This window comes from Amphiura filiformis, chromosome 6 (assembly GCF_039555335.1).
Source record: "Amphiura filiformis chromosome 6, Afil_fr2py, whole genome shotgun sequence".
NCBI classification, from domain to species: Eukaryota; Metazoa; Echinodermata; class Ophiuroidea; order Amphilepidida; family Amphiuridae; genus Amphiura; species Amphiura filiformis.
Window position 1 is genome coordinate 76441810 of NC_092633.1, and position 26960 is coordinate 76468769.

Here is a 26960-nt window from a genome sequence, read left to right on the forward strand (position 1 = left end):
TCTGCATGCCAATGAAGTTCCAACATATTCTTGCATGAATTCAAAATTTCAAGTGCACGTCAAGTGAGTCTCATGCAGAACACACCTTTGCGTTATACCTGATAGTGTTACACTTGACTCAGAATCAGAGTGTGCTGGGAGTCAAATCATTCCAGTCAAATTTGACACCAGAAATAGGTGCTAAGCCCAAATGTTTAATTTTACACACCGTTCTATATCAATCCACAATGTTGCAATATATGAGTCTCTAGAGCTACATGTACTAAATGAATTAAAATAATATAATGGAAAATCGGGTCCATTTCACTTAACTTTACGAAGCCTGAAGATATATCTTGGATGAAGCGTGATACAACACTGGTTAAAGAATGTTTGGGGAAATTACATGAAATAGGATTAGTAGTCAAAGTCTGCCTTTGTGATCAAGGCACAAATAACAGAGGTGTATTTCAAGAACTCTCAATAACAACAGAGCAGCCATTTTATAGACTACCAATAAGTGAAGATGAGCATGAAAATGTATATTTTATGTACGACCCACCACATCTGCTAAAAAATATAAGAAATAATTTAAAGAATCATGATATCCAAATTGGATCAAAGACAATAAAATGGAAACACATAGAAAATGTGTATGAATATGAGAAATCTAGGAGTAACACCGGGTACAGGGGATGCTACAAATTAACTGACAAGCACATTTACTTGCCAGCTTTCACAAAAATGAGCGTAAAACGAGTACTCTGTGGCTGCTGGAATTCAAACTCAAGTTGCAATGGGGGAGCTTCCTGCAGAAGCCACATACACCGCTGAAATCTGTGACCAAATGGACCAGCTTTTCAATTCATTCAACTCAAAAAAACATGCCCAACTTATTATTTAATTTTACGAAGCTTCGAAAGTCTTGAAAACGTTCATTTTATGAGTCGTAAGTGTCATCTCACTTATCAATGGTACCCTATAAGTATAGGGATGTACTAGGACCCTTTGTAAAGATACGTCTGGTATTAGGTATTTGTAACTTTATGAACGGTTACTTGATTTATGAAGGGTTAACGGTTTTGTGAAATGGACCCCAGTTTACATAGAATAATAGTGTCTGGTTGGGGAAGATTGATTGCTTATTCTAGATACAGAAGATGGTGCTGAATTATTTGTGTGCTTCAATGGAGATATAAACTCCTCAACGAAAGTTTGGAAAGTTTTTTCAAGCATCTATATCTCAGATTATTTGTGACATGTTCATATCTTGTTTCATATCAATGGATAGCTACATTATTTCTCTTTACAATGACACCACATTTGAAACAAGCACTTTTGCCACGGCCAAGTACACGCCTTGTGAATGTAGTGGGATCTCAAACAGAATGTGCCAAATTGACCATTAGTGTGTGCTCAAACAACACTAGTCACTAACCTCAATAACGGGTAGAAAAACCATACGCAGCCACAACAGCCAGGCACCTCCTTCCATGCATGCTGCTCACCAACCTGGTCACATGTTGCTGTAGAATGGCATTCCATTTTTCAACCAGGATTTGTCGCAGGTACAGCACGACCAAGCTGGTCTTACAAGTACAGCACGACCAAGCTGGTCTTACAAGTGTTGAGATCTGTGCTGATGGCAGCCATTCCATTCTCTCTGCTCCCATATTCTGTAGGTATAGTCGTTGACTACCCTGGCTTTGTGGGGGCGAACATAATCATCTTGGAGGATTGCATTAGGTCCCAGATTGTGAAAATATGGGATTGCAACTTGCTGCACAGAATAATGGTCAATTTGGCACATTCAGTTTGAGACCCCACTACATTCACAAGACATGTACTCAGGCGTGAGAAGGGCGATTGTTTCAAATGGGGTGTCATTGTAATTTGCAAAGGGGAATAAAGTAGCTATCCATTGTTATGCAACATAACATGAACATGTCACAAATAATCTGAGATATAGATGCTCAAAAATTTTTTTAAAACTTTTGTTGAGGAGTTTACTTTAGACAAATATAAATTTAATCAAATAAGAGATAATGAATACTTATCAAGAAAATCAATGGTTCCATAGATGGAATGATTTGAACTGTACATTCTTGTTCGTACATGCACATGCTTCTTGAGATTTACGATAACAGATCTTTTTGACCTCTCTCCAGGATGTCACAAAGGTTATCAGATATTAAAACATGGAACCCTGTTATGAAATTGAACATGTATGTGTTTAACAAATCATGTAAGAAATCAAATCTTACAAACCTAAAAAAAATTCTTAAGTCTTTTAGTTACAACATGATTCAACGTTACCACAGTAACATTTGTGACATGCTGGAGAATGGCCCTTGTCACTGTAATATAATTATAAATGGTTATGATATAGGGTTTGTAGGTCTTTTTTAAATTGTATTTTTCTATAAACAGTAAACGTTGTTGAGAGAGATGTCAGATTTTAAAAGCAATTTTGATTGTCATTTGGATAATGACAGTATATCAAGTTTGGACGGTAAAGTATACACAAAATTTTAATGTGTGAATGTACTTCAGCTTGCAACTTTTACCTGTTCTGAAATAATAAACGGTCTTGAAATATAAAAAGCCTGCGTTTCCATTGTTTCAATGGTATGTATAGGTAACGAGGGGTGGTGGACAATTACTTGGTCTCTTTAATATTTTTGGAAGTTTTATAAAAAAGAAAGTAAGATAACCATGACCATGAATGAGCTTTACTGATATGACTAAAAACATTCCTTACTTTAAATTGAAAGCTGTACTATTTTAGCATTTTAGAGTTTGTTAGATTTTTCACATGAGAAAGCATAATATTATTTAAATGAACGCCCATATCAACTTCCCTTGATTTCCAATTAAGGGCCATATTTGAAGGAACAACAACATCAACAAGAACAGCAACCGCAATTAATAGTTTTGCTTTTGTTTTGTTTATTCAATAATTCTTAAATATGTTTATTATAACTGTACATGTATTCAGTGTATGCCAATGACCCTCTTCAATTCAGGTGTTTTATGTCTTTTTTGTCTCAATCAAACAAAGTATGAGACCAAAATACTTATAAACCATCCAATAAAATGTATGTACAATGTTGGTAAACATGATCACTAAGTTCCAGAAACATTAATTGTTTTGGATTAAAAAATATTATCATGTTTTGCGAAATGAAACAAAGCTAGAATCCTAATTTTGCAATTTCAAAGACATGGCACAAGTTAAAGCATTCAAAACTTTGAGTATAATGGTATGAGTTTACTCAGAAACTGACCTCAAAAAGTCAGTAACCAAGTTGTCCAACTGACACAACAGTAAAATGCACTGACACAAACAGCTTCCGGGACCACATTCACAGGCGAATAATTGGAACCCAGCAAATGAAACCTGTGATAATGCGTACAAGATCCTTACACAGAAGATTATTTCCAACAAGTAAGTGGAATAGTGTGGAACGGGGCTGCTTCTGCTTTTCACACACTTTCTTCAAGAAACATGTCTTATTCCACACTATTCCATTTACTCACAGATTTCTTGTGTTGGGTGCCATGCCAATTATTGGGCTGTGAATGTGGTCCAGGAAGCTGTTCCATGTTAGTGGATTTTGCTGTTGTGTCAGTTGGACAACTGTTTGGTTACTGACCAGTGTTTAGAGTAGAGTATTGAAGTAATCCTGTGTGCAATTTTTGTTCATTTTTATGGACAGGATTTTAAGATATGATCTTGTGAAAAATTATAAGTTTCGTTTTGAGGCCAGTTTAGTTTTAATATTCAATTTTGATAATTGGTTACTAGTGTAATACAGTGTATAAAAGATATTAGAATATGCGTTTTCCATTTAGGGTAGCAAATTAACCGGCACTGATTTCGCCACTTAGGATCCAATTTTGGGATTGATTAACAAGCATGAGTAGCTCCATTATAGTGACACCCCCGTCACAACATAGAAAAACACCTTAAAAACGTATGATTTTGGCCCTTGTTTCCAAATTTTTTTTTTATTGCCAGTTAGTAGGGAGATAGCTGTTTCATTTTGCAAATCAGGATAATATTTTTTTAATAATGATAAAATGACTGCTGTATTTGTCTGGAATCGGGAGTAATACACGTAAAATGGCAAAACAAAGCCAAAAGTTGGAACAAATTATGTCTGATGTGCTCTCATGTCCCATAAAAACTCCAAAACTCATACTCCACCCCTTAAAACATTAAGATATTTGAGATAAAAAGTAAAAAGAAGTACATCAATGTTTGCACCACAAAAGTCAACCGTAACAACTCCCTAAAACGAAAGACTTTTGAAATGTGACCTCTTGAACAAATCACACAAATAATAATGCATTTCCATCATCAATCGTACAAAGATAGTAGGATGCAACTTAGTTTGTTCATGGATTTTGGTATTCATTTGGTGTGACGGTATTCTCCACAACAAATTATGAAGTTCATAATCAATCAATTTACTCTCAAAAGTTGCGAAGTTTTACCAAGAAAAAAAAGTAAAATAAGTTCAAGTTCAAAATAAATACACAATGTATATATCACAATCAGTTACCCCTAAAGCATTAATTTTAGAAAACTAACCAATTTTGATTGAACTTGTTGAATCCCTCTTTAAAATGCATTTATCTGAAGTTGCTGGTTTTTAAAGAACGGGTCACATGGGGAGAGTGGGGTAAGTTGAGCCAGGGGGTAAGTTGAGCCACCCCCTCTAGAAAGAAAATTTAAAACTTATCTTACTTTGCAGTTCCACTTATTTGTATATGACATAACAGAGGCTTCTCAAGTGTAATATGGAATCATTTGCACATAGGGTAAGAAAGCTGCATTAGAAAGTTCATTTTTCGCACTTTTTTTGAACTTTTGGCAAAAACCAATTTTTGTCATGTTTCACCCAGAAAGAAAAAGGCTAAAATGATAGCATTCTGGGTATTGAGGATGTGATATATGAACACTATTGTAGAAAACTATTTACAACTGTAACAAGCTTTAGTCAGGCGGGAGGCTTGGTTGTTGACAAAAAGGGTCACATGGGGTAAGTTGAGCCACAGGCCATGGGGCAAGTTGAGCATAGGTAAAACCTGCAGAAATTTCCCTAATTTTTTTATTCAAAGTAGAATCTTGTCAGAAATTACTTGTATGCAATATTTAGATCAAACTACTTCTATATCAAACTATTTTTCGAAATAAATTCCTGAAAACAGCAATTTAAAAAAAGGCAAAATTGAATTGCACAGCTATGGCATATACTGTGCATTTCTATGGTGGCTCAACTTGCCCCCGCGACTGGCTCAACTTACCCCACCGTTGGGGTAAGTTGAGCCAATTTGCAAATGATTTTTGGCGTCTCACTGTGCGAAAGTGCAAAATATTGATTACAATTTTGTGGTATCATAACCAAGTAAACATACATATGTTTCATATGTAACACTGCATTTGGGTCCTGCTTTATTTATTTGAGCGTAGTGAAAGTAAATGTAAAAAGTGGCTCAACTTACCCCACTCTCCCCCTACGTTGAATTTTTCATGATCCAGCCAAAATGCGTCAACTGCATTAGGCCTATTAATATTATGCAACATATATTTATGTTTCAAAACGACAACATCAAACACAACAAAATAAGAAATTCACCTGAACGTCACAAAAAAAAGAAGAAAAGATCATTAACACGAATAACATACACCAAACGTTGAGCTTTGTTTTTACACGGAACCATAAATGAAAGTCGATTCAAAGTTTCCCGTTACCCTACTCCGCTCAAAACAAATTGTTGGCCAAATATTTCATTATTTTGAATAAATGTTTATTTCTAACAAACTTTTTAATATACAAATAAATAATTGTGTTTTTAAATATATCATAAATCTCTTTCTGTTGATTTTCAGGGATTTTCTTTGCAGTAGGAGCTTGGTATATGGCTAATAATGAATTAATAATGAATACCTACTCAATTTTCTGTCCCGCACTTTTTGATCTGCTCTGATCTCATCCCGTAAAAAATATTGTGAAACTTTTGATAATAGTTGTACTTGTACAATCACCTTCATGTGGTTGTAAACTACATCTGTAAACTACAAACTGTGATTTCTCATATGTATACTTGGGCAGTTATTGGTTTATGCCTGTAACAGATGCAATAATGAAATGGTATAAAATAATGAATAATTAAATGGTCACCCTACACAGTCATGAAAAATTATGTAACGGGAAACTGGGAATTGACTTTCATTAACCTAAACATCAACCAAAAAGTAATTACCACCTCTAAATGAATGACCATTATTCCAAAACGATTGATCGTATGGCAAATAAAGAATATGCATTTGAAGCAGAATTTATTTCTGCGCATTATGACACCTCAGTTTTTTTGCAATGGCCCCAATATCGATGTCGCACTCGCAGCGTACATTTAAATGAGAGTAGCCCAAGATTTGAAAGTTGCAGTAAAATTCTATTACCATGATTACCTTGTAAATTCACTCTTTCACTCTCCATGGAAGGAAATGTTTTCAGCTCTCTTTGGATTATCCTTACTTGTTTCATGCTCTTGGAGGTGATCAAATCAATAAAAAATATTTACTTAATCCCACATTAAAACATGACAAGGTCGATGTTTTTGTGGACCTAGAAGGTCGCAAGAAGTGGAAGACCAAGGGTTACATACAGGGAACAAAACTTACAAGTTCCCCCAATACTTTTTAAAATAAATCGCAAAATATTTTGCAAAATGTTGTGAAAATGTTTGTGCAGCCTCATTTGTTTGACCAATTTATAGCGTCACACATCACTGCGTTCAGTTACAATGGTTCATTATGTAAAAAAGAGGCCGTTTTAAAAGTTGCACCTGAGTCCATAAGGCTGCGTTCACATAGAAGTATACTATTCGGGTATACGGTGCACGTTTTGCAGGTGCACACGTATAGCTTAAATCGAGCAATGCAATTCCATAGTACCGGGTCACATAAGGCTACGATCACATAGAAGTATACTATTCGGGTATACGGTGCACGTTTTGCAGGTGCATGCGTATAGCCTAAATCGGGCAAGGTAGTTTCATAGTACCGGGTCACATAAGGCACTATTCGAAGCTATTCGAAAAGGCCGTATACCTACGTATAGATAGTATAGTGGGAATCGTGCGTGCTCGATTTTAGTGCAGCGTATACCGTCCTATTTTTAAAACTAAACCATATGTGGGTAAATTCATTTTTTTGTAATAGATCCACTATCTAATTCTGCACATTATGACACCTCATTCAATGCAATGTGACCTCAAGAAGTAAAGTTACAAGCATTTGATTAGACGAAGAAAATTGGTAAACTGACCTACAAATGTATACTCGTTATTAGCTATACGAAATACGCTCATTTGACCAGGCTGAGTTCACATAGTATACTCCTATATGAACTCAGCCTGATCGAATGAGCGTATTTCGTATAGCGAATACCGTATACCGTATACTTCTATGTGAACTCAGCCTAACAGTCAGGTTTCCCTTCAACGGGTACAATGTACTGAATACAATGCAATAGGATTTTACTGCAACTTTCACATCCAGGGTTACGTTCATTTATAAAATGTACGATGCTATAGGCTTACTTCAATATTGGTACCAATGCAACAAATGAGGTGTCATAATGTGCTGAAATAAATTTTGCTTCGAATGCATTTCTGAAATTTGGCATACTACAGACTTGACATTTAATATGGAATACTTTTTCGCAAAATTCCAAAACTGGTCTGGTAGAGGTCTGCATAAACGACACGGGCTAAATATTAACTAGGGTGTATCGGGTTATGGTGCAAAATAATTGTTTGACAGAAAATGTGCTTTCCATTAGTTTATATTATGGCGCTCATAATGTAGTAAATTAGCCTAAAATGGCGGATTTAAGGAGACTGATTTTGAATTTTGTGGGGGTAACATTTCTGAATTTGAGCAACATTATTCTAATGCACCTGTGATCTACTAGTTTTGAAAGTAGGAGGAGCTTTAAAAATATGGCTCTATAAAGTGGTACGCACTCAGAAAATTCGAATGGACCCTGGGGCCAAATGTTATAAACTTACTGTACACAAAGAAACAGTGTGAGTTCATTGGACAACCAGGAATCCGCACAGTTGTTTTTGTATGGTAAGTTTATAACATTTGACCCCAGAGGGCCATTCAAACTTTCTGAGTACGTACAGCTTTGAAGAGCCCTACTTTTAAGCTCCTCCCCTGTTCAAAAACTTGGTACATTGTAAGTGTATTTCAGCTGTGATGAATGCCAGTTGCTGACGACGTTTAAGAAATATCACCTCAAACTCCTATAAATTTGATAATAACAGAACCACGTTGCATAAAGTCCAAAACTGTGTCCCCCACAAAGCTCAAATTTAGCCTCCCTAAATCCGCCATTTTAAGCAAATTCGCTACATTATGAACACCATAATGTAAACATATCGAAAGCACATTTTCTATCACACAGATTATTTTACACCATATCCTGACACACCCCAATTAATATTTAGCCAGTGCGGTCTATGCAGACTCCATCCAGACCAGTCTCGGAACTTTGCGAAAAATATTCCATATTAAATGTCAAGTCTGTATCAACCGATTTGGAATAATGGTCATTCATTAAGGGGGGGGGGGAGGAGTAAATAGTTTTTGCTAGATATATATTTGATAGCTTAAATGTTCATGTTGCCGTTTTGATCAGATTTGAGATTATTTTCTGGGTCTTCTAATGCAACGCTGCCGACATCAACACCATTAATATGTCCATTTTTCTCTTGCATATCGAGATTGACTTTAGTAACATCTATACCATCTTCTTCTGTTAGTCCTTTCTTTTCTTCCGGATCAGGCTTCTTAATAAACCTCCTCCATACTTCATAAATAACTATTACGACAATACCTTCTAACATAGTGAGGATTGAGATTAGTGTTGGAACGCGACCAATAAGATCTGCTTCTGGAAGAGGATAGAAAAGATCAATCATGGTACGCGCCATTAGACTGTTCTGAGCACCCGTTTCTAAAGCCACAGTAACGGCCTGTCTGGTTGGTATGCAAGCAATCTTGGCAATGATGAAACCGAGGAGGGAGCCAATCACAGGGAATATTGCAGAAGCTATCCAGATTTGCCATGGTGACACAAAGACATGAAGGCTTGAAGGCAAACCGACAGCTAGGGCAATCAGAAGCGTAACCCCTGCGAATGGCTTGGCCAGAAAGTCCAGGATCTTCTTCACTTTTTCGAATTTCCACGTTACTACCATTCCAAATCCAACCGGAACAAGCAGGAGTAACATCTGGAAGAACAGTTCTACAAATGGTGTGTCTAGAGAGTCGTTATCATCTGTGTATGGGGTTGCGTAAATGAGAAGATTCAATGGCATCATGCCGAGGGCTAATACGGTGGACATGAAGGTCATGGTAAGACTGAGAACAACATCGAGATCCAACAGCAAACTGAAAATGTTACTGAACCAACCACCAGGGCAGGTGCCGTCAAGAATGAGTCCCACTGAAGTCTCGTCATCCAACACAAATAATTTGGCAATCCCAAACGCTAGAGCAGGCATGATAAAGAATTGGCATCCCATACCGATAAGGACAGCCCATGGTCGTCGCAATTTGCTCCAGATAAGGCCGACTTCCATCTTGGTTCCCATGGTGATGTAAGATATACATAACCATACCAAAAGAGCGTAAGTAAAAACATCACTTAATGCTCTGTTACTCTTGCCTACTTTAATAACATAAGTTCCTACTTGCTCAGTTACCCCGTCGTAGTAGTCTCGAAGATAAAGTTCTAAGTCAACAATTCCGAGGAATTTCCCTTTGAGTATCACTTCGACTGTGAGAGGAAACTTTGCGTCTGGTAGGATATCAAAGACACTTTGGTTGACAATGATGAAGACGGCCCGATCTTGGCTTTCCAAGCGAAGAGTTCCAGGTTTGGATGCTACAATCGTGAGATTAATGGCTCGGATCTCGTTATCCAAAAGATAGATGGCATTTTCTTTGCTTCCACTAAGAGTAAAATTGAAGGATGGGGTAAGATCATTCGTGGTTTCTGTTGCGATTGAAGGATGTGGGAGAAGTGTGACCACGCCCAGGAGGAATACGAACAGATACATCATGTTGCTTGCAAAATCTGTAAAATATGGATGAGAACAAAAAAAGATATGAGTTAAATGTACAGGCCTATGCATAAACTTAATCAGCATCCCGTCATCCCGTGGCTTAAGAAGCTGACCACTTGCCAAGCTTCGATAAATCCGACCCATATATGTCAAGCATCATTTCAGGGCATGGCAGACAATGGCTTTGGTTAATTTGCCCCAACTGAAATGTTATAAAAAGTTGGTGGGTAAAAACCAAAATGATCTGATTTTGATAAAAATGGTCTCAAATTATTCGTCTTGCAAAACCATTTCAAATCAATTTAAGTTTGCCATATCTTGGATGTTTTATTACCTAGGTAACAAGGTGGACGAGTTTGGACCTATGTGGAGCCTAAAACGTGATCATTTGACCTTTTTGCTTAAAATTCGAAGACCATGCATCGCAGATAGGGCAAACTATACTTTTTTCCTGAATCGCTATGACCAGTGGAATACCTTGGTGGGATAGGTTGTAGCAAAATTTGAACAAATCATTTAAAAGTTGGCTGCTGTATAAACTTTGATGACATTTTTCAATTACATGCTATTGTTTTTGGTTGGGCACTGCCATGACGATGACGGCAGGGGTATTCTATGAACTCTGCTGTTATGTTACCTTCGTACCCACCAACCTTTATACGGTATCACTTGAGCATCTCAATTTTTCACGGTCTTATTTTGATTGAGTTTTGGGGGCCGCATTCCACAGTATTTTAAAAAACTTTGCAAGCTTTGAGACACTGTTTTGTTGACCTAATTAAAATATTTTAAACGTTTTGCCTTTGACCTTTAGGGTAAAAGTTTATATACAATAAACGAGAGTAAAACTTGGTTTCTCGATCGAAAAACCAAGTTTGTTGAAAGAGAAACCAGGTTTATCGGAATTAAAATGCTAATATTTTTACATAATAAAGCTTTGAAATGAAAAACTGCATCATTGAATTGAACTGTTGTATTGAATTCGTGCATAGAATTCGAAATGAAGCCTCTCGTAAAGCCTGGTAATTTAAGGACGACGCAGTCCATTTTCAAAATTCATAAAGTGTTTGATGAAACCTAGTTATTATACAATTTCACAACTTAGTTTGGTTCAGGAAATACAAAAAAAAACAGTTTACAACGGAACGGCCCTTTCAAGCATTGGTATTATTTGTCAACTTCTTAATAATAGTCTTTACTGAACATTCAAATTTTGTGGGATAGGCTTTTACGACGGGAATTCATAACAATTAGTGGGTTTTTAGCGGGTTCGCCGTCGGACAACTGTCAAGCTTTCGTCAGGAGTAGCTCTGACTTCTTCAGGACAAAGTACCTAAGAATGAGACATGCAGACCGCCCCTTGTCTACTGATGACTCTCAAAAGAGTCGTTCACTGAAAACGGCTCCTTGTCAACAGAGAACAAGCAGATCTCGCCTATCTGCTAATATAAAGGTTTTGGTGGCTCTGAAAAGAGCCGTTCACTGAAGACTGCCCCTTGTCTACAGAGAACTAGCAGATCTCGCCTATCTGCTAATATAAAGTTTTTGGTGGCTCTGAAAAGAGCCGTTTGCTGAAGACTGCCCCTTGTCTACAGAAACAAGCAGATCTCGCCTATCCGCTGATTTTCAGAGCCACCAAAACTTACAATCACACGCAGAGATTGCCCATTGAAATGTGTGTGATACTTTGCGTTAAAAGAATTACATTGCGATTTCCCATTTTGGATTCCAACGTAGAATAAAAACGCAGATGCTACGTTGAAATATGCTGATTTTATGTCTAAGTCCATGCAACGCGCCCAATTTTCAGGACGAAAAAGTCTCATTTTGAAAGTAAAGTCATGCATGATGTATGTAGTGATCTTTAATCTACCAAAATATATGTTTTTGGGCAACTATAATATTTGGGGAGCACAAAAAACAATTAGGTTTAATCAGCATGTAGGTCACAATTTCAATCAAAATCAAAAGCGGTCTGTTTGAATTTAGGCAGAGCCTCAGCTCACTGTTATTTTTTTTCAATCACTATGCCCTCTATCGACCTAGGTTAGAAGCTGTTAGATTAGATCAAATATTATAGTCTTTAAGTCTAGCTGTCTTGTTCTCCTTCGTGACGAATGAGCACAATCCAGTCTAGAACCGAGACTAGCAATACTTAACACCGTATTAACGTTATTCATCTTCAGTGAAAGCATGAATAACATAACACCGTCGGATTATGTGGACTAAATTGAATGAGATATACACAAATTTTAGGAAGCGGTGAAGCGGGCTTCAGACTCCGAGTATTGTACGTACAATATTGTATGTACAATATGTACGTTATTTAATCTATTGCCGTTCTATTTCCAGTAATGTTTAAGTTCTAACGAATGTTTGATGACGAAAAATCGATAATATGTTACATACACTATCTAGCAGAAATATATTATCGATTTTACGTCATCAAACATTCGTTAGAACTTAAACATTACTGGAAATAGAATGGCACATGATGCAGTCATGTCTACAGTAGAATTCATCTCGACCTTTGCAGGACTTAACCCCATTAAAAGCTATTAAACCAAGATAACACTCATTGAAACAGCTCAACTGATTAAATCGGATCTTCTCTGGTTGTGCACAAGTGACTGTTTTCATGTGCGATATAGCAATAAAGCTGGTATTCATAGCTTCAGTTGGGTAACCGATTATAAAGGAAACGAAAGGAAACAATGTTATGTGTGGCTTTGTTCACGAAATCAGACAATGGCGTGCTTTTTGTAAACCAGCATTCTTGAAAATGAGCAACATAATGATTTTTGACTTAACACGGTTTGGAAATAATTTCTTCATATTTTTGGTGTTATCTGTCGTTTACATGTCCTTCCTAAAACACAAAAGTACGACCCTCTCCAAACACCTAAATTAGCTAAAAATTTAGGACATGTTACAAAACTATATTGTCTAGAATTTTAGAAGAGTACTTTTAATATTGGCCGGTTATTTTTCACACAGCGACGTTAACTAGGCAATGTACTATTACCTATAACATTAACTAAAACACCAAAGTACGAATATTTCCAAACATCTAAATTAGCTAAAAATTTAGGACATGTTAAAAACTATATTTTCTAGAACTTTAGAAGAGTACTTTTAATATTGGCCGGTTATTTTTCACACAGCGACGTTAACTAGTCATATCCCCATACTGTTAACGTAGGGCTATTTGTAAAGGTCACGCGTCAATGGGAAAGAGCACTGTGTATTGTGTATAGGAAAACGGACAGTAACTGCAGTATGAATAGATTAAATAACGTACATATTGTACATACAATATTGTACGTACAATAAAAAGTCTGTATACTGCTTAAGGGCTGGGGTATGAACGTTTGGACAGTATTTATTTTGGGACATTAGAGCACATCAGACGTATCGAATTGCATTCTGAATACGAAGAATGTCATTCTGATATCAAATAATTTTGAATTTTTGAAATTCGCAATTTAATACACATTTTATGGCAAATCATTAAAAATTGACATTTTTGATATTTAACAGTACTTGAAGTAAACTTTATAAATCTGATGATTTATACGTAAAGTGTATGTAGGTGGGTTGAAAAACCGACGATAAATTGAAAATTTTGACCTTTCGTATAAAACATATGGATAATTTTTCCCAAAACACCAAAAAAAATTAGGTCTTTTTGGGAAAAAATCCATATCTTCAATATGTAAGGTCAAAATTTTCAATTGACCGTCGGCTTTTCCTGCCTGCTACATACACTTTAAGAATATATCATTAGATTTATATAATTTACTTCGAGGACTGTTATATATCAAAAATTCGAAAAATATCAAATTTTTATAATTTGTCATAAAATTTGTATTATATTGTGATTTTCAAAAAATGAAAATTATTTGATATCAGAAAGACATGCTTCGTATTCAGAATACAATTCGATAGGTCTGAGGTGCTCTCATGTCCCACAAAAAATACTGTCGAAACGCAATAAACGCTCATTTTAGATCCCTTAAGCGAGTATGAAAAAAGCGCCTGTTGATCAAACTTGGAATGAACTGTATTGATGGGCACATTATGTAATCGTTAGTTTCTTCGCAACCAGTCAAGCGAATCAAATAATCTTTTCGTATGTGATGCACAATAAAATTGGCTATGCGCTATATTTTAAATACTTTGATTACGTTCAACTTTATTCACTTGGTAATTTTTTCTGTATGACGTTTTTTCATTAATAAAAACTACAAAAAGAAAATGTTTTCAGAACGCATTACAAACAATAGTAGGCGAAATATCATTTCCTTCTCCTTATTGATTTGACATGTTTGGAGCTATAATTGAATAAAACACGTTTTAAATACACAATGTCATGGCAAGGTGAAAAATAAAACCTTTCTTCATGATATCGTTATGAACACGGCAGAGTGCCGAATACGCAAAATTGCTGTTCTGAGTAAACGGGGTTTGAAAATATTGGTACTATTCCATTGATCCTTCTACTATGAAAAATTTAGAACAATCGTGAGCACTCATTTCGTCGCCAGAGTGCTACACTATCGTAAGTGACATTTTTGGCCAAAATGAGATTTTGACGAATTATGGAAGGCCATATAAAAACGCACATTTTAAACCAGGTTTTAAGTTTCAAAAATGCTTAATTATTTTTTAATTAATAAAATAAAATATCGTAAGTGCAATGCAATTTTAATTAATGCATGCAAGACTATCGTATGTGCCACTTACGATAGTCTTGCACGCCTATTTTGTTTTTCATTTGCTGCAAGACCATCGTATGTGCCACATACGCTACTTTATTGGGCCTAAACAACAAAATCACGGAACGCTACACCATCGTAAGTGCAAAACAGTCTCTAACACATCACTGGCTGTGACGCTGACGGCTGTATGCGTTGTCGCCATGCTGACTAAGTTCATAGCTCCCATGACTGGTAATAGAGACGATAAATCCAGTGTTTTTAGTTTTAGATTCAGTAATTAATCTTGAGAGATAACATTACGGCAAAAGGTGTCTTGCTATTGTAAATATTATGTGCCAAAATAAATTAACACTTGTTAACAAACATAAAATGACAAAATATTGGATATTTGAGCCGATATTATGCATATCTTAATTTAGCAATGCATGCTACACTATCGTATGTCGCACATACGATAGTGTTGCACTCTACACTTATTTATATTTGAGTGCAACACTATCGTATGTGGCACATACGATAGTGTTGCACTCTACACTCATTTCTATTTGAGTGTAACACTATCGTATGTGGCACTTACGACATCTAAATCAGTAAATAATTCATCGATTTATTAACTTTAACACCATTTATATAGTTTATATTATTAAAATCAAATTGCTTTACATTCCCATGTAATTTTATGGCTACTTGGAAACAAACGGCTACGCTAAACACAAAAATGCTCCTCCTGTAAAACTGTCCAAACTGCACTTACGATAGTGTAGCACTCTGCCGACGATTTGAAATGTATATTATAGAAGTTAATGTGCACGAATTATTTACAATACTTGCATGTTCTGAAACAATCGATATATCCCTCAAAACGCGTTTTAACAGCTATTCGGCTTTATGCTGTAGCCAAAATGTTTCTACCACTGCGCAGAGAGAGGTCGAATACGCATTCAACTACGTGTAAACCATAGCACCCGTTCCTGATTTGGGACTTTTGTGTATACATTACTGGTTGTCTTAATGCTATGTAGACTTAACTTGCTATAAAAGTTATAAATAGTCATCCCTGTAATATTTAGCAAAAACTCGAGGATTTTAAAGCGAAATAACAATATTGGCCTATATTTTGCGTATGATTTTCCAGGAGTTTCCAATTTCACAGGGGCGCACTCACCATGCTCACATTATTAAACCACAGCAATATCATGTACTTATTTTGGTATCACTGGATAGAAGATCCCTACAGCTATACGTTGGTATAGGATTATGTAATATAGAAAATTCGGGGTTTCCCGCTATACAATACTATAGATCAACCTGATTTGTACATCTAAGTATACGATTCGGCTCTCTGCCGAATTCATTTATCGCACTTAGGCGCGATTCGTCCAAATCAAAATTTCAATAACGACGTTGAGGAATAAGATTTACAAATTAATTTTTGGTGGAAATAAAAGACAGCCTGACACATAATCATAAGCATACAAAAACTCAATTTACTCAAAATTCTCGATTCGTCACTCTGCCGAATTCATAACGAAGGCCTCCAATGTAGGATGATATACAGGCTGTATCAAAATGATTGGTATCCATCAGTATAGATGGTTATTGAAAAGCATGTTTCTTCTCAATGCAACGCAGGATCTTCTTGAAACGACCGTAATTTATAGTTATAAAAAATATGACTGTTTATTACATAGATCCTATGTTGCATTTTGATGTAGCAATCATGTTCATATCACTGAACGCTGATGTGAACCAATCATTTTGATACAGCCTGTATAGGCCTATATAACCAATAATTAACGTTCTTACCTTTTGCCGACTTCGGAAAGCATCCACGCAACCAACTATTTTAGGTTTAGATGTGACACCACCAAAGTAATTTGATGTGCTGTTCCTCAAGAAAACAGTAATGAGAATTTTGCTGAATACACCGACCACGAGGTATAAATCGTAAGTTCCTTGTGTGATTTTTCCTCTTGAGATGCCAAATTCAGAATGAACTCAGTATACATCAGAAAACTTTTAAATACTGTCATTTCAACTTGCTTCGGTATTCTTTAAATATTGAGCTATTAATACCAGCCAATCAAAATCCGGTAGAGGGTGTGGTAAAAACTCTGGTATGTTACTGGTGCACGTGCTCACGTGGTAAAAATTCTAACATCATTTGGATATAGGCGTGGCTTACCTGAAATTATAGTGGTACGCCTTATACTCGTACATGCATACTATAGATATAGATATTAACAGCAATTATTTATGGTGTCTTTATCGCTTATCTTCCGATTTCTTTTTAATGATAGGGAAACTATTTTTATTATGGATAATTTCAAAGGAATTAAAATTTCAATTTGATGATTGACAAACGTTACATTTTGACTAATTGTGGACATATGGAATTTAACGTGTTACAGTTCAATTATATTTCTCTAATTTTGGTCAGTAATATCAAAAAAAGTTAAAAGTATTTAACCTAAACTGATAATTCACAAAATGTCTCATGTTAAATTAGTTTATGTATACTCACAAGCGTCCCCGAAATTCGCGTAATAGAGTATAACATGTACACTAATAAATGAAAATAAAAAATACTGATCGGAGCCGTCTCTAAATTCAACAAATTCGACAATCAGATGAAAACAAGGAAAAGACAGAAATATTATTAAAGAAAAAACAAATTGAAGGGAAAATGGTAGAAATAATTATATTTAGCATTAAGTAAAGTTAATTTTTGGCTTAAAGTCCCACGAACATGCAATTTTCACCAGACAAAATATGCAATAAAATGAATATTTTAACATATTGAAACATAACTACGTATCAAATTTACAGACCATATCCCTTAACAATAATTTCACCTGTTCACATGAAGGGCTCTGTCACCCACTTTTGCACAGTACCTTTTGTGGAACCTGAGAGCACATCAGACACACCAAATTGTATTCTGAATACGGTGAATGTCCTTCTGATATTAAATAATTTTGATATTTTGAAATTCGCGATATAATACAAATTTTATGTGAAATTATTTAAAAATTTATATTTTTGACATTTAACACTCCTCGAAGTAATCCTTATAAATTAAATGAAATATGCTTAAAGGGTATGTAGCCTGGATGAAAAGCCGATCATCAATTGAACATTTTGACCTTTGGTAATGAAGTGTCATAAAAAAACCTAAAAATGTTTATTCTTTGGGAAACTTCATGTATGTCTTCAATACGAAAGGTCAAACTTTTCATATAATGGTCCGCTTTTCATCCCAGCTACATACACTGTAAGTACATAGCATTCGATTTATAAAGTTTACTTAGGTTAATTCGAGGATTGCTAAATAGCAAAACTGTCAATTTGTAATAATATGCCATAAAATTTGTATTATATCGCGAATTTCAAAAAAATCTAAATTATTTGATATCAGAAGGATATTCCCAATCCTGGTATTAAGAATGCAATTTTGGTGTGTCTGATGTGGTCTCAGGTCCTATAAAAATACTGTGTAAATGTGGGTGATCGAGCCCTCAATAGCAAAACAAAAATAATGATTTTTTTTTAAATAGGATCTTTGATTTTACTGTACGCTATGTAGAGACCTTCACCCTACCCTATTTGTATGGTTAACTTTGATAGTGGCTTTCATGAATGTACTTTGTGTGCCTTACTTACCCCTGGGTAAGGTGGTGGGTTAATATTTGAATTACTAAATTGAGCGCAAAGTCCGGGCGCAAAGTATGGGTCTACTATTAGTTTAAGCCATTTGGGTGTATGAAGCACAAACGTATTCCACATGAGTAAGTCCTTCGTTGGATGGAACGGAGCCGGGAACGGAGCACACACAGAGGGATATCAGATGTGCGTACAATTACAGCAACAGAAGGCTAATTCAAAACGTTTGTCATGATTCAGAGGCATGAGCATCTGGGGCGAAATTGGCTCAAGTACGGAACTCAGGGTAGTGTGGGTTGGTGGTACCCAGTATGCAATCAGTATAGGATAGAGGAAGGTGTTTGTTCCATGAATTTATCCTTTCCAATGCCACTTACAATGTGTAAGCTTAAGGTTCATCAAACTTAAGATAATACATCCTTTTTATTTAAACATGTCCGTTCAACCTGTCATTAATCAAATTGGCGTGATCCTATTACCTTCTTATCGTGTTTGAATTCACAGTATAACCCATCATCAATTATGCAATTAAGGCACATTACATACTTTGAAGGTATTTTTATGAACAGCTTTTTGCTGATTACAAGATTTTAATAGGACTAATTGTTTGAACGTAATTTTGATCTATTTACAATAGGAGATAATGTATGTGTGTCAATCCGGGAACATGCATAGCAAAGGTTACGCTTACATTAGTGATTGCTTTCAACCAATCTTTATCTTCGTTTTTTCCTCGTCTACTTCTGTTCTTGGCTACAAATCAAAATTTTTTGATTAAAATGTGGTTTTTGGTTGTTAAGATGTGTTGGTTAAAGTGAATATATATTTTGTACCTCGGAAATGGTAAAAAGGTTGGCCATCACATCTATGGGGAAATCATTACAGATTTATTTCTGAAAATTATTAAATTGCTTTATTTTTGTTCAAATAATTTTATAAATATCTAAATATCTAATGCTTGCAGATAGACAGTTTTACTGGATATTGTATCTTTTGCACAGCAAAACCGATACATGTTCGAATAGCCTTCATATTTACCCTTTTCCATAGAATAGCCTTCATTTTACTTATTTACCCTTTTCTACCCTTTTCCATAGGTTGCTGACTTCGATCGGGTGAGCACTTGTTGGTTAAAGTCGTATTAATTGGCGCGTTCATAAGTTAAAATCTAAGAAGTAGTACAGTTTTTGTATTTTACTCAACTTCCGACTTCAGTTGTTAACCGTTTCCGACGTACCATTATCTGTATTCGCGTTACTAACATATCTAAAGAGCCAAAAATTACATTTTCATCAAATAACTTTTAATAACTCTTGAGCTTAGATTTCCGAGTATAATCGTGGCACGTGAGATAACAGAGATGTGATGATGGAGGTAGAACCTTTTGAATTTAGGGGACTGATAGTCCCAAGGTTTGCGAGTCCGAAAATAAGGTTCGCTAATCCTGAAAAGGGGTTTGTTAGTCTGAAAAGTAGGGTTAGTGTAGGTTTAGGGTTGGTTATTGGTACGTTTGTAGGTTACGGTTAGGGTACCAGCGAACCTTTTGGACTACCGACCCCCTTTTATTTTCGACTATAGCGACCCTTAGGAGCTCTTAGGACTAATGCACCTTAGGATGAACTTTACTTGATATCCACCTTGAAAATAGGGCGCGAGAACTGCTTCGATTGGGCCTTCAACTCTAAGCTCTTTGCAACTATAATTGTACGCAATAATAGTGTACAAAGTGTCCACTAAATAACTCATTTTGTAAAATTATTCTCTGGGACAATGTGCATGTGATGGATAAATTATTTTGACTTAGATAAACCATAAAGCTAGTATTGGATTAATTATTTAATGTCGCACTGAATGAAGTATTATTCGCACTGAATGAAGTATTAACTTTGCATTGGAAAATAATTATTCGAATTTGATAAATAAATTAATTGTGTGCACCTTACGGTAACCTTCAATCGTGTGTTTCGTTGCATGATCTTTTGAAGTGTCTAGAATTCATACGTGAACTCTATCATTTGGTAAAGTTAACAGAAATTGTGTGTATTATGATCAGTATTGATCACTATTATTATTATATTATATTATTATTATATCAAAGAAACCTTATTTCAATCGATACAATAAAGAAAAAAACTACATCGCAGGAACAGCGACTTCGAAATTTTCTTCGTGCAATTAACATGTATCTACACGTGAAGAATTTTTTGTTTGCTCTGTCAATCAATAAGACAATGCAATGCAAGTCTCTCTTCCTGTATAACATGATAAGTGGCATTTTTACAACTTTATAATGAAGATATTGGATGATTTTGATTAGTTTTATGATTCTTCTATCACGTTTTAATCACGGCAGTTCTATATTTAGAAGCTAAGATACTTTGCACAGTGAAAATTTACAGCTACCTGACCTTTTATAACAGTGAATGATGAATGAAACTATTCCAAACAAATTACTTCTCAAAATCATTTTGAACTAATCAGTTTAATTACATTTGTACTCAGGAAGTAAGTTTATATCTGTATCAGGTGGTATGTGCCGTGCATTCTCTAAATTCAGTAAATTCCCATCGTCAACCCGTGTAATTGAATGGGATTATTTTGAAATTTTAAAACGCTTGAAATATCACAAACAATAGGCCTATGTTAATAAATAATATAAATACAAGCTAAAACCGTTGGGGTTCGATAATGAACCCCACAAAACTAACCGAGTTTATGGAAAATGCCATACGGCCGAGCGGTTTTGCCGGCTCTTCCCGACCATCATGCCACTCGCCGCCTGATCTGTATTTTTATGTAATACATTTCAAATGCATACATTTTATTGTATAGAAAATGATAAAAGACGGTTTTTTTACTTTGTATTGTTTGTGTGTCTTGATTTCTTTTGTTGCGCTTTACACTTATCTAGTTGTTATATAATCGAGACACCTTACATTATATTCCGGATGTAGAATGTACATGGACAAAAAGAACTAGACTTAGCTGTGGTCTAAGACCACGAACACAGCCGTGTTGTGACCCCTTACTGACCTTTGACCCCAAAATCTACGAAACCCCCACAGGCATTGCCTTATGTCAATGCATGTGTGCACAGAGTATCAGTCTGCCATGTTATTTGTGACAGAAGGGACATTTTGAATGTTTTTTGTCTTGGACCGGAAGTGGTCCCTTAATGACCTTTGACCCCAAATATAAATACCACATATACATTAGGTAAACATAATTTATGTGTGCACATACCGTCACTCTCCTATGTTTTTCTTAGCTAATAAATTTTTTGAAGGAATTTGGTTTTATACCGGAAGTGACCCCTTAATGACCTTTGACCTCAAGCAAAAAAATACCATATATACATTAGGTAAACATAATTCTTTTGTGCACATACCGTCACTCTCCTATGTTTTTCTTAGCTTATAACATTTTTTGAAGCAATTTGGTTTTATACCGGAAGTGACCCCTTAATGACCTAGTGACCTCAAATCTGTGTATGATTCATAGACACTGGGTAATAGCAATGCATATGTGGGCAATTCCAAGCAAAAGTGGACATGACTCAAAAAAATGAAATTGCCAATATATATTTCTTTTAACTTTTATATTATTCCAAACAGATGTAAGGTTCAAGTTATAAACTTTTTTCGGCATTTTTCTAACATTTTGGGTTTTTTTAAAGTTTCTTTGGAGAGTGTATTTTAAGTGAAAAACTCCTGTTCAACTTAGATATTTTCCAAGTGGGCCTATTTTATTAAACATGGGCACTTTTCTTTTAAATTTGATACATTTTATATCTCTGAAATATGGTCTTCAAGAAACATCCAACACATTTTAAATAATCCCCCACTAATTTATTTCTTTCGTTGCGTTTTCATAGCACTAAATATGGCGTAGCACGAGTTACCGAAAGATGCATTTTTTTATGTATTTTCAAAATATTGGCAATGTAATTGATGCCACTTATTATTTTCCTTCTACTAGTAGTGCCTTGAGTAAAAATAAGAAATTAATATACAAAACACTATCCATCACATAATAATGACCCATTAAAAACTGTAGCACGAGTTACCAGTAGCACGAGTTACCGATGTAGCACGAGTCACCATAGCCCACTTCCCCCTGTACCAGCAAAGGTAATGCAAAATCTACCACTTGGCAGCAATAGAGGATCTCCCAACTACATGAATATGCATTTATATGTGACCATGGTATTGGTAACTAATTTTTTTCTTTCATTGTGTTTTCATAGCACTAAATATGGCATAGCACGAGTTACCGAAAGATGCATTTTTTTTATATATTTTCAAAATGTTGGGGGGGGGGAAGGGGGCAGCCTGCCCCATGACAAACTAGAATTATGCAGTTCGTAATTAAGGTGCCCATACACACACACACACACACCCCACACACACACAAGTGTGTAAATAACAAAGGTTTGTAAATAAAAAATAATATGCAATATGCAAATAAGCTCATTAATATTAATAAATATGCAAATAACATGACACAAAATTATACAGCACATCAGGCCACCATATCCAACCAAACCAAGTTTGAAGTTGATTGGTTATTGTGTTTATAATGCTGCAAAGTGGATTAATGAAAATGTAGGCAAAATTTGTAAATAAGCTCATTAATATTCATAAATATGCAAATAACATAAAACACAAAACTACACAGCACATCAAGCCACCATTATTCTATCACCATACCGGTACCAAGTTTGTAGTTATATTGTGTTGGAGCTGTACAGTGGATTAATGAATTTGCTTCCGCCCGGACAGCCAAACAAAGAAAGAAAGAAACAAACCAGGCAACCACACATGTGTGGGGGCCAAAAATTAAAGAGAAAAGTGACCTCCTGTCGTAGGAAAATTGAAGTAAAAATATGGAAGGCAAAGATAGAGAGAGATCAGATTCAAGGAGCCAGTTTCCACCCCGATCATGTGCCAAAATAGTGTAAATTTATTAATACCAAATTTTTGCACACACCAATAAAGTCCTTTTTTTTTAAGCTCAAAGACTTTATATTGTACAGTCTCTCTAAAAAAAACATGCTATTTAGCATATATCCCACTATCAATAAGTACTATGGTCAAAATGATGCAACCAAAATTTTTAGCCCTCCACCCCCTAGGATCTAGCCTAAGAACCAATCAATTAATATGGGCCTCATGGAAGAACAGAGGATACCTTAAACATCCACTGAATGAGTAACCGAGGCAAAAGAAGAAATAAAACAAACAAAATAGATACTGGAAATCCTGAGATTAACAGCCACAGTGACATTGTTGATACTGAGATTTGTATAGTTCTGAGATTTGTATTGAAATTGGTTTGTTGTTGAGTGTAATGAGGCTCATTTTCCAGCTTAGTGAAGTGATTGAAATCGGGCAAACTGTAGAGTATTTGCACCAAGCAGGAAATGGTCTCAACCAAAAGATGACCAAACATTCTTTAACTCAGAAAGCAATTTTTTAAAAACTTACAGAGCAAATAACCATGAACATTACAAGTTTTGTGAGGGAATTTAGAGTCAAATAACATGGAAGTAAAAGTTTTATCAATTGTTAACTGTTCAATTTAACTGTTTAAATTTAAGCCCTAGAATAAAATATCCAAACAGGATCAAGCAAGGCGTATGTAAGGCTGGGATGTTTGTATGTAATGTGTGTGGTACATTGTATGCTGGTACATACACTGAATAGTGTTATTTGTACATAGATGGGTTATTTGGGGGGTTATTTGTACATAGATTGAGTTATTTGACCATTACACTACTTGTTGAGGAATTGTTATCAAAAAAAAATTGACATTTAGATGAACAATACCATTTTATATATGGCCGGACAAACTGTAGCACGAGTTACCGTAGCACGAGTTACCATGTTTTTTGCCAGTCAATGTAAAACTATGAGGGGCACAACTTTTTAAGGTATACCAAAACAAACCTTATCATAGCAATTACTTATCATATAATCAATAAGGCTTTAGTGTTTTTTGTTTTAGCACACCATCAAAATAAAAATGAGTGATTTTTAAGCATGTCCTCTGCTCGTAGCACGAGTTACCGATTTTACAGCTGTCCCATACATACAAAAGTTGATATCCTGAATTAGCAATACTATGAGGATCTACCCTTGAATGTTGGGTATTAAAATACAAAAAATACAGATTCCAATCAAATCAATTTAAAAGCTGGAGCACAAAGTATGCAAAAGGACACCCAAAAGTGTAGCACGAGTTACCGTGGAATTGCCCATGTGCAAGTTGCGTCACCGTCCTATGTAATTTGTGGTAGAAGTAGCATTTTGAAGGTATTTAGTTTTATACCGGAAGTGACCCCTTAATGACCTTTGACCCCAAATAAAAAAATACCACATATACATTAGGAAAACATAATTCACCTGTGTACATACCGTTACTCTCCTATGCTTTTCTTAGCTAATAAAATTTTTTGAAGGAAATTGGTTTTATACCGGAAGTGAGCCCTTAATGACCTTTGACCTCAAATCTGTGTATGATTTATAGACACGGGGTAATAACAATGCATGTGTGCAAGTGGCGTTACTGTTCTACGTAATTTGTGGGAGAAGTAGCATTTTGAGCTGAAATCACGTTTTTGACCCCTGTGACCACTACGTGACGTTTGACCCCACGAAAATCATGTAACCTGTAGGGGCCTGGTCAGTGATGATAGTGACCAAGTTAGGTCAAAATCGATGAATGCATGTAAATGCTAGAGCAAATGTAATGGTCGGCAGAAGAAGAAAGAAAGAAGAAAGAAGAAGATCCTGTAAGAAAAAAGACACAGCCGTGACTAACGTCACGGCTGTGTAACTAGACTTAGCTGTGGTCTAAGGCCACAAACACAGCCGTGTTTTAACCCCTTAATGACCTTTGACCCCAAAATCTACGTAAACCCCACAGACATTGCCTTATGTCAATGCATGTGTGGACATAGTATCATTCTGCCATGTATTTGTGACAGAAGTGACATTTTGAATGTTTTTCGTCTTGGACCGGAAGTGACCCCTTAATGACCTTTGACCCCAAATAAAAAATACCACATATACATTAGGTAAGCATAATTCATGTGTGTAAATACCGTCAATCTCCTATGTTTTTCTTAGCTAATAATTTTTTTTGAAGGAATTTGGTTTTATACCGGAAGTGACCCCTTAATGACCTTTGACCTCAAATCTGTGTATGATTCATAGACACTGGGTAATAGCAATGCATGTGTGCAAGTTGCGTCACCGTCCTATGTAACTTGTGGGAGAAGTAGCATTTTGAAGGTATTTCGTTTTATACCGGAAGTGACCCCTTAATAACCTTTGACCTCAAACCAAAAAATACCACATATACATTAAGTTAACATAATTCATATGTGCACATACCGTCACTCTCCTATGTATTTCTTAGCTAATAAAATTTTTTGAAGGAATTTGGTTTTATACCGGAATTGACCCATTAATGACCTTTGACCTCAAATCTGTGTATGATTTATAGACACTGGGTGATAACAATGCATGTGTGCAAGTTGCGTTACTGTCCTGCGAAATTTGTGGGAGAAGTAGCATTTTGAGATGAAATCACGTTTTTGACCCCTGTGACCCCTGCGTGACCTTTGACCCCACAAGTTTCATGTGACATGTAGGGGCACGGGCAATGATCATTGTGACCAAGTTAGGTCAAATCGATGTAAGCATGTGAGTGCTAGAGCAAATGTAATGGTCGACAGAAGAAAGAAAGAAAGAAAGAAAGAAGAACCTGTAAGAAAAAAGACACAGCCGTGACTAACGTCAGGGCTGTGTAACTAGACTTAGCTGTGGTCTAACCCACGAACACAGCCGTGTTATAACCCCTATATGACCTTTGACCCCAAAATATATGAAAACGCCCATAGACATTGGCTAATGTCAATGCATGGGTGCACGTGGCACCACTTTGCTATGTTACTTGTGGCAGAAGAGGAATTTTGAAGGTTTTTCGTCTCAGACCGGAAGTGACCCCTTAATGACATTTGACCCCAAATAAAAAATACCACATATGAATTGGGTAACCACAATTCATGTGTGAACATACCGTTACTGTCCTATGTTTTTCTTAGCAAATAAAAAATGTTGAAGGTTTTTCGTTTTATACCGGAAGTGACCCCTTAATGACCTTTGACCTCAAACAAAAAATACCATATATACATAAGGTAAACATAATTTATGTGTGCACATACCGTCACTCGCCTATGTTTTTCTTAGCTTATAAAATTTTTTGAAGGAATTTGGTTTTATACCGGAAGTGACCCCTTAATGACCTTTGACCTCAAATCTGTGTATGATTCATAGCCACTGGGTAATAGCAATGCATGTGTGCAAGTTGCTTCACCGTCCTATGTAATTTGTGGGAGAAGTAGCATTTTGAAGGTATTTCGTTTTATACCGGAAGTGA

The 26960-nt window shown here is 35.7% G+C and overlaps 1 protein-coding gene across 1 annotated transcript; it reads right to left on the reverse strand.

Moving 5' to 3' along the window:
- Positions 1 to 8670: 8670 nt before the first annotated feature.
- On the reverse strand, positions 8671 to 10128 carry LOC140154773 (ileal sodium/bile acid cotransporter-like). Its single transcript, XM_072177339.1, has one exon. It carries the CDS (start codon positions 10126 to 10128, stop codon positions 8671 to 8673), a length of 1458 nt encoding a protein of 485 aa, XP_072033440.1.
- Positions 10129 to 26960: the final 16832 nt, after the last annotated feature.